Here is a 9,588-nt window from a genome sequence, read left to right as displayed (position 1 = left end):
TTCTCACTTAGCAACATCAATTTTGGGCTCAGTTGTGATCGTAAGTTGAGGATTACCTGTATTGCATCTCCTTTCAAGCACTTGCAAAAAGCTATAACATGGCGCTCTGCAACCATTACGGTAACTCAATGTGTCATGAAAGCAATATTCCAGTATTTGAGGGACTGCCACAAAGAAGAGGAGAGGGGTCAACTTATTCCAAAGTACCAGAAGGCAAAACAAGAAACAATGGATGGAAACTAATCAAGGGGAGAAGCAATATGGAATTAAGGAGAAATGTCCTGTCAGTGAGAACCATTAACCAGTGGAACAACTTGCCTCCAGAAGTTGTGAATGCTCCATCACTGGAGGTTTTTAAGAAGAGTCTGGACAGCCACTTGTCTGAAATGATATAGGGTCTCCTCCTTGAGCTAGAAGACTTCCAAGATCAATTGCAGCACTATTCTCTGATTGAATAGTATATGTGGGATACTGTAATTGGTGTAATACTGGTAATATTATATCTACAGCCATAATACTTTTAGTTATACCACATTCAGTACCTAATTGTGAAAACAAATAGACATTACAGTTTCATTTTCAAACTAATAGCTTCAAAGGAGATTAAGTAGTAAAGGTGGATCACACAGGAGGCTAAGATCTATCATTCTATTCTTCAGAACATGGCTGTTGAAAATTAGGAAAAACTGAAAAATAGTTGGGTAGTTGAAACTGGTAGCAGGCTCCTCATTTTATATGACACAGCCATCTGTTGAGAATGTTTTAATTTGGATTACTAAACTTGGGCTTCATGACGTAAATGGCTTCTTCCAGCTCTATAATGCTTTGATTTTTGCATGTGGGATAATAAGGAGGAAGGGCCATACATTCCTGTTCCTGAGCCTCATTTGGCTGAGGTGTTTTGTTTAGAAAGATTTCAAAAAATTGCAATATGTTTGGTGGGGGACAATAGAAGTAGTAAGTGACTCCTTGCCCATGTCCCACAGGGAAAGGCTAGAGGAATGTTATATATTTAGCCTGGAAAAAATTATGAAAGAGTGATAGCGTGACTGCTATATTCAGAAACCATATAAATATTCATATTAATAATTCAGCTTGAATGTAAATTAGAAAAGCTGCAGCAGCTCTAATCACATTTACTAGAGACTATATATCACTGAACCCAAGGGAATTCATTTTCAAGGAGCAAAGATTAAGTCTAAAATCAGTGTAATTTTTTAGTATGGATATAGATGATGTAGTTTTCTAGATGAAATTCTGGATTGTGATCACTTCTGCTGAAAATAAATGAGCTTTATTCACTATATGTGTGAGTGTAAATAATGATAAATAATATTTTTTATTATCTTCTTGATCTCTCAGCAGCTTCAGTACTATCAACCGCAAAATTTTTCTGAACTGGCTTTGTGAGTTGGAGATTGAGGGGCATTGTTTTTATAGTGGTTCTCTTATTTCATGTGGGGCCAGTTTCAGTTAGTGTTGGTTGGGAAGGGGGAGATCACTCCTTAGGCACTTCCTGTATGGAATATTGTAGAATTCTACTCTCTTTTCCTTCCTTTACAACATCTATATGAAACTGCTGGGTGATTTTGTCCACCAGTTTGGAATTCAGTACCATCTGTATGCTGATAAAACCCAATTGTAACTTTTAATTCTGTTCCAGCCAAATGAGGTTATGGAAGATTCTGATTCAAGTGCCTAGAGGCTGTACAAGTTTAATGGGAAGGAAGGGTCTATGATTCAGTCCTACCCAGATTGGATCATTGTGGGTTTTGGGACTGACCAGATTTTGGGATATTCCATCGCTGATGTGGGTGCGGTAACACTTCCCCCTTCAGAATTGGTAGGATCTAGGGATCTTCTTGGACTCACAGCGCCTATTAGAAGAACAGGTGTCAGCTTTCCACAACTCCATCTGGTGCATCATTTGCACCCTATCCTAGATGAGTTAGACCAGGCCTGTCAAATTGGCGGCTGCAGACTGGATGCGTCATGTTCAGACCACACTCATCCTGGCTTCGCAAAGGCAGAAACCGTTGTGATGCATCACAATACGTCACACTATGCAATCAAATTTGACAGACTGTCACTTATGCCCTAGTCACCTAGTGACTTGACCACTGCAACCTGGTTGATATAGTGCTGTCCTTGAATCTTTAACTGGTCTGGAATGCAGCAGTAAAAGCAGTAATGGGTGCACCTACGTAATGCATCTGCTTCACAAGCTGCACCAGTTTGTTTCCAGGTGCAATTAAAAATGCTGATCGTTACCTACAAAGACCTACATGGCATAGGGCCTTGTCTGTTTCCCATAAAATCTCCTTGTCCAATCAATCCTGCAGGGTTGGGGGTTATGGATTCCTTTGATTAAAGAATGGCATATATAAGGGCCCCAGGAGTACACTTTTTCTATAGCAGCCTCTGCCCTCTCGAACAATGTTCCCCCCCAAGATCTGGATGTCTCTCTTTCTGTTGTTGTTTAGGAGAGGCGTAAAAACCAGGGTTTTCCCCTAGCCTTTAACAAAGGATAGTGGGATCCCTTTTTTTTAATCACACTTGCCATCTTTTATCTTTATCTTTTATTGGTTTTATTGCAATTTCTCTGTGAGTAGCGCACTGTTGTAAAGAATTAAGTGGGATACAAGTTTTTTAAAAATATTAGTCATACATACAGTTTCCCCAAAAATAAGCCCTCCCTGGATAATAAGCCCTCCCCGAAAATATTGCAACACAGCAACAGCCATGAGGTGACCACCCTCACTGCCTCCTGCACCTCAAAAATAATAAGACCGCCGTGAACATAAGGCCATGCATGTGCTTGTGCATGTGGAGCGGACACGAGCCACAATTAAAATTGAACAATTAAAATTGTTCTGTGCATGTGGAGAACTGAAAAACAAGATAGCGGTGCCTACGGTGCCACCCGGAGAACCAATTCAGGGGAGTGGCACCCCTGGGTTGCTGCCAGTTCCAGCGACCCAGGCCGCCAAACCACTACCGTTTAGCCGAACCAGTCCGAACTAGTAGGAACCCACCACTGGAAGCTCTTATTTCGGGGGTCAAAAGAAAATAAGACCCTGTCTTATTTTCAGGGAAACATGGTACATTGGAAGAGCAGCTGGATTTGTACTGGATGTGCATATTTTTAGAATTACTATAATTGCCTGCTTATAGCCAGAATATGTCATAATGATAAATAACATGTGAATTATTAAAAGACCAAAAGCTCTGCTTCAGCCATGTCTCCGGAGACAAGCTCAATTTTTATATAACCGTGTGTGTACAATCTGTGAAGTAGAGATCTGTGCTTTATATACATATAGGGGATATATATTGCAGAGCCACAAACTGGGAGCATCTACTGTATGAGTTTATATTTTAAACTCATGATCTGTATTGATCTTTGATACCCTTGAAAGCGGATTAAGTGAAGAAACTCTACCAGTGAAGGATACAACTCATTACAGTGAAACTCTCATTACTATGGCTAGCTTGCTTGGAAGAGTATCTAAATAAACTCTTCTTGTATAGACAGCAAAAAGTTTGAATTCTATGGGAACAATTGCAAGGCTTAATAAAACTCATACATTTTCAAATCCTGACATTCTATGGTTTTAGCTAGATTATGCTCACATTCTTCTAAAACAGTTAAACCACTTCAAACATGGGGGAAAGTTTCATTTTGATTCCCGGCTCCAGGCAAATAATGGACACTTTGACATATGTGTTGGCATGTTTAAATTCATCTCTCACACTTTATAGTAGCATTTCTTAACTTGGTCCCTTGTAGTTCTGTTGGCACGGCAACATCTACCACCTCTTTTAGCAATGCAAAAGAAAAAAGAAAAAGCCCAACATACTTGCAGGGTGCCAAATTGGAGAAGGCAGGTTTCTGTTGGATTTTTTTACTAGTGTTCATACCGGGATAGATGAGTTTAATCAGCATAAAGAATGAATCATCCCTTGAGTGCTCTTCATTCTAAGGGAATAAAACACATGCAACTTTGAGGAGCCAAGCAAAATCAGAAAAGAAAGACTGAGTGCAATTTGAAAGAGTGAGAGAAAATCAATATGGGACATACCATTTTATTAATTTATTAACCAATTTTGTTGTATTTATTTTGTACAATGGCAAAAAGGCTATAGTTCTAGATTGATTAGCTCTAGGTTGTTCTCTATAGTTCTAGGTTGATTAGCGATGAAAGAATTAATGATTTGATTCAATGCTGGACAAACATGCCAGGATTGTGTTTAGATGTGCCAGGTGTTCTATTGCATGTGGCAATAACCTGTCATCCAGGGCCACAGTCATAAATTAAAAATCCTTGTGGGGCCACAGAGAAATGCCTAAAATGCTGACCAGTTCTTCTGCAGGTAATGGAGTGGGGCAGAAGTGCTGTAGATGAAGGCAATGGAAGGCTCTAAATTTCCTACTTAAAAAAATTGGTGGATTATACAAAGCTGCTTGGCAGCTTTGCTGCCTGCTGACCTGCTGTAGGTAATTTAAAATCTTCCTGATATTTCTGCTATCACCAACCCTTTTCCTGATTTGGAATTCCCCTGTTTCTTTTAGTAATGTGACATAGTGAAACATGGGGAGAATCTCGATTACCTCAGTCAATGAGACAATGTTTGGAAATAAGAATGAAATAATGTTTATTTTTTTTAATGTAAAGATGATCTAATCTTAGCATTTCTCAACTGTGTATTGCATAAAGCACATATTTGCTGTTGATAAAACAGGTTTTCAACTTGAGTACCTCTCTGTAGTCATTAGAACTATCTTTGTTGGATAATTTAATAGAAAATACTCACCTTTGACTTCGTGAGTATGTATTAAGATTTGCTTCAAGTTTCAAAGTAAATTAATTTTGGGTGATCTAGATAAACTAGCTCCTTGGCATTTAGTAACATATAGAAACCAACCATTCCAGGTTATTCTTCTGATACTACAGTAGCTCTAGGATTCTTCAGCTGAGATTACCGTTACTTAAACCGCCCATTCCGAGTAGTAGAAGATATACTTGGATAAGTATCCACTCCCAACGTATCTTTCCAGTACCCTATTTCCTAGTTGAAAGTGGAACTTCTCTAATCTATTCCTCCCCACTCAAGAATTTAGTTGAGAGGATATCCCCTGGCTTAAAATTCTTGGGATGACAGATTCCATTTGCCATCATCACAGAGCCTTTCATGTACATTGGTTCCCTTAGGACCACAACTGAGCCCATAATTTCTGTTGCTAAATGTGACATTTGTCGAGTGAATTTTGCCCCATTTTATGACCTTTCTTGTCACAGTTAAGTGACTCACACAATTGGTGACACAATTGTTAAGTGAATCTGGCTTCCCCATTGACTTTGCTAGTCAGAAGGTCACAAAAGTTAAACCGCATGATCACCAGACACTGCAACCGTCGTAAATATGAGTCAGTTGCCAAACTCCTGAACTTTGATCAAGTGACCAGGGCATGCTGCAACATTCATGTGAAAAACAGTAATAAGCCACTTTTTTCAGTGCTGTTGTAACTTTGAATGGTCAGTAAATGAACTGTTGTAAGTTGAGGGCTATTTGTACTTTAATGAACAGAGAAGAATGGGGAGGATCAGTGGCTAGGGGATTTGAGAAGTTCAAGTCTAAAAACTCTGGGAAGCATTTTCACAGGCACAACAGACCAGTGGTGGGATTCAAAAATTTTTTACTACCAGTTCTGTGGGCATGGCATGGCTTGGCGGGCATGGCAGGGGAAGGATACTGTAAAATCCCATTCCCTCCCCACCCCACTAACCTGCTTTCCAGCAGGGCAATATAAGAAGACCCAGCCGATCAGCTGGGACACCGATCCAGCAAACCAGTCAGAAGTGGCTGAATCCCACCTCTACAACAGACCCCTTATATTCCAAGAACTGTATTTGCAACACCAGAATTATCTGCATTCTCAGTGCAGACTTTTCCATTGGTTGGATTATTCAAGGTCCAATCATTTCCATCTGTGCTGCCAAGGATGATTCTCATAGAAGAGAACACTGTAGCTCAGGGTTGAACTGTGGAGTCCTGGGTGCTCTCAGAGCTTTGTTGTCTGTTTGCAAACCTTTCATTACCCAACTAATTAACTAACAAACACCATCGGTGCAAGTCTGTAACATAGACACCCTAATAAAAATTATTTGTTAAACTGATGATGTTACCTAGCCAGGTAATGAAAGATCTGCAACAGCAGGTTCTGACCAGTTCTGGAGAACAGATAGCGGAAATTTTGAGTAGTTTGGACAACCAGTAAATACTACCTCTGACTGGCCCCACCCCCATCTCTTCTCTGCCTCCTGAGTCCCAGGTGATCGGGAGGAAATGGGGATTTTGCAGTATCCTTCCCAGGACACGCCCACCAAGCCACGCCCACCAAGCCACACCACGCCCACAGAACCGCTAGTTAAAAAATTGAACCCCAGCACTGGTCTGCAAGTGAACAACCAAGGTCAGACTGCACCAAGGACTCCACAGTGATGATTCTGGCTGGGTGTGATGGGAATCATAGAGCAAGGCGCCTGATTTAGTAAAGACTAGTGCATTGACCCAGTGAGACCCGACGCTGCCGCCTCAATTCTGCCCTCCGTATGCAGGCGCTTCTCTGAAACCCGAGCAAAACCCTTTGAAAACGAAGAACGCTCTCGGCCATTCCGATCTCCTCCATTAGGGGGCAGCCGTCCTTTTCCTGTTCGCAAAGACCAGATGCCTCGCAGTGGGAGGGGCAGGATTGAGTAACGGCTCCCTTTGTCCTCTTGACTCAGTTTACTGCGTGCACAAGACCCGGGGAGAAAGGCGTGTAATTTTTCCAGGCAAGGTTCCACCTCGATCCGGTCTTTCGCTCTCGGGACTGGAGAGTACATTTTCAGAGTAACGTCTTTTTTTTAATAGAAAAGATGTACCCTCAGTTTGCTCGGGAAGACAATTCCACCGATCTCAGGTTTAGGGATGTGCGCGCGTGTTTATGTATAAAGATACACACACTCATATTCTATGCTCCGGTTCGCTTAGGGGTGCAGTCTTTAACAACAGGAAGGTTCTAAGTTATGGTCTCTTAGGGTCCCGGTGTGAAGTACATTCAAGATTGTAGGTAGAAGTTTTGTTTTGTCCCCCCCGCCCCTCTTCTCCACCATCGAACTTCATTTCTGCAAAAAAATAAATAAATAAATACCGAGAGTAGTTACTACAGGTTGCCGGGTACGTGCTCCTTTTACACGGCCGAGTGATAATTCGCTGAAACCAGAAAGGATCAGACTACAGAGTATCGTAGAAGTAGAAAGGGGCCATTTGAACTACAGAGCCCAAGTCTAATGCGAGAATCCGAACGGAGTGGACTGACTTCGAAGTAAAGATGTCCCGAGTAAGAACTTGGGTCTAAAGAAGCATTTTCCTTATTCACCCAAAGTTCCCTCTCGAATGGATGTGAACCTAAGAATAGCTCAAGGCACGTTAGTCGGAGCTTAATTTGTTTGCGGGTCGGGAAGTCGAGCGTTATCTAAAGCCATCAATTAAAGCAGAGGTCTTCAAACTTGGTAACTTTTAAGACTTGTTGGACTTCAATTCCCAGAATTCTCCAGCCAGCACAGCTGGCTGGAGAATTCTGGGAGTTGAAGTCCACAAGTCTTAAAAGTTGCCAAGTTTGGGGACCCCAAAAGGTTTATTTGCAAACCGTGTGAGCAGGATTGGGCCTGCAGGGGAAAAAAGAGGCGAAGTTCGGGATCTTTGGGGTGTTGCCCTCAAAACCAAGCGCCCTCTTCAGGTGCCGAACTTCCACCTCGGCTCGCGTGGCCAAAAGACCTTTTGCAGACGCGCCTGCAATTTGGGGGAGGGGGAGCGGGGGGCGCGCCACGTGTGGACGAGGAGGCTCCTTGGGAAGGGGGCAGCGCATCTCGGGGAAGAGGGAGGGTCGGGAAGGAGCCGTCCTTACTTTCTTCCATTGGACAGACGGATGTCTTCAGGCGGGCGGTGCCGGGGGCGGTCCCGACAGCCCCCGTCTTGTCCCAGGCCGGGCACGAGAGGGAGGGATCGGGAGGTAGCTGTCGCCGCCTGGCCACGGCGGCTCACTTCCACACCGACGATCCAGACGGGCCGAGCCATCCCCGCTTCCCCTGGAGCCGCCGGGGATGGGGAACACCGAGAGCGGGGAGCCGGGCGGGGGCCCCGGGATGTTGCCGCCCCCGCCGGGAAGGGTTCCCATGCCGGATCAGGGGGAGCTGGAAGAGCGATTCGCGATGGTGCTGGTGAGAGAGAGAGAGAGAGACCCCTCCTCCCCCTCCCTCCTCCCCCCTCCCCGGTTAGATCCCTGCATAGATTCCTCTTCGCCCCCTCCTCAACCCTCCCTCCCTCCGCTGCCCCGGGGACTTCGCAGCCTTTATTGCAAATGAACTCGTCCGCATCTCCGACGTTGCTGGAAATCGGGTTTCTTTCGAGTTGCTCTCTCTAGGATCAGGGATGGATCGCCAGCCTTATAGCGCTTGCTCCTTTTTCCTTTCCCGCTCTCCAACTTTTTCAGGCACTTTTTTCGGTCCCTAAAGATCCGGGAAAGCATTCTGGATCTCTCTTTCTTAGGCTGGGATTGAAGCCCAAGCCCTGCCGAGAAGGGGTGGGGGGTGGGGGTGTTGCCTCCCTAACTTCTCCACTTGTTCTTGGTGGTTTCGGATTTTCTGTTACTCTTGTGCGCCCGTCGCCTTTAGTTGTGTGCTCAGCTATTCCCCTTGCGGAGCGAGGTTCCCAGCGAGGTGGCGGTTCTTTCAGGTAGATCATGTCATTTCAGAGTTAATCGCATCCACCTCTGTCTGTCAGCTATAATCCCCCCCCCCTTAGATACCTCTTCCCTCCCCCTCTGCATTGCTCATGCTCCTAGTCCTGTAGGCATCTCTTTTTATGTATCCACTCAAATCCCACAGGGGCTTGACACTTGTTTTTGACAGATGCCCAGTTTTGGGCATCCTGGAATGTGTCACTGCTGGCAGGCAGATTTCTCTTAAAGTTCTCTTAAAATTTCAGATTTGCACCACACTGTTCTGGCCCAAGGTGGGCTTTTGATTAAGAGTCGTGGGGGGGGGAGGGGTTCAGTGATCTTTCTTGGTTGTTTTTCTTTTTTTGCCTCTGTTTATCCTTATTATCTAACTAACCCTTGTTATTTCCCAATTCTAGTGAGAAATATCAGCAGATACTAATCTCCTTCAACTTTTTTCCTTTATCAACTGCACGTAGGATATCCTTTAAAAAAAGGTCCCCCCCCCTCATTTCCCCTTCATTGTTCATCCTAACTTTTCCTTGGAACCATGGAATTTGGTTGATTTCTCTCCCCCTAGCCTGGCATTACCTATAGAAATCCTGCAATGTTTGGGTTTTTTTCTTCCCAAGACTGATTTGAATGGGAAAAGTTTATGAAGCAACATTGTCTGGGATATACGTATATGGTCTAGTCCTGTCCTGCCCAAGCTTTGATGGAAGACATCAATGGATTCAGCTGATGGATTTTCATAATTGTTTAAAATCTGAATCCAGTTGATCTTGCTAACCCAGAATCTTGTGGCTTGGAAACCTATGGCCTAATTC

The 9,588-nt window shown here is 43.8% G+C and overlaps 1 protein-coding gene across 1 annotated transcript in view; it reads left to right on the top strand.

Moving 5' to 3' along the window:
• Window positions 1-7,999: 7,999 nt before the first annotated feature.
• Window positions 8,000-9,588, top strand: part of FMNL3 (formin like 3) — a 111,374-nt gene continuing 109,785 nt past the window's right edge. The window contains exon 1 of the mRNA XM_087710458.1: window positions 8,000-8,264. Coding sequence (XP_087566584.1) covers window positions 8,148-8,264 — 117 coding nt within the window. The 5' untranslated portion in view covers window positions 8,000-8,147. The remainder of the gene's footprint in view (window positions 8,265-9,588) is intronic.

This window comes from Thamnophis sirtalis, unplaced genomic scaffold, assembly GCF_051295495.1.
Source record: "Thamnophis sirtalis isolate CommonGarterSnake01/CBP01778 unplaced genomic scaffold, rThaSir2_p1.2 scaffold_3, whole genome shotgun sequence".
Classification (NCBI taxonomy): domain Eukaryota; kingdom Metazoa; phylum Chordata; class Lepidosauria; order Squamata; family Natricidae; genus Thamnophis; species Thamnophis sirtalis.
This window is presented reverse-complemented; position numbering and strand designations above follow the sequence as displayed.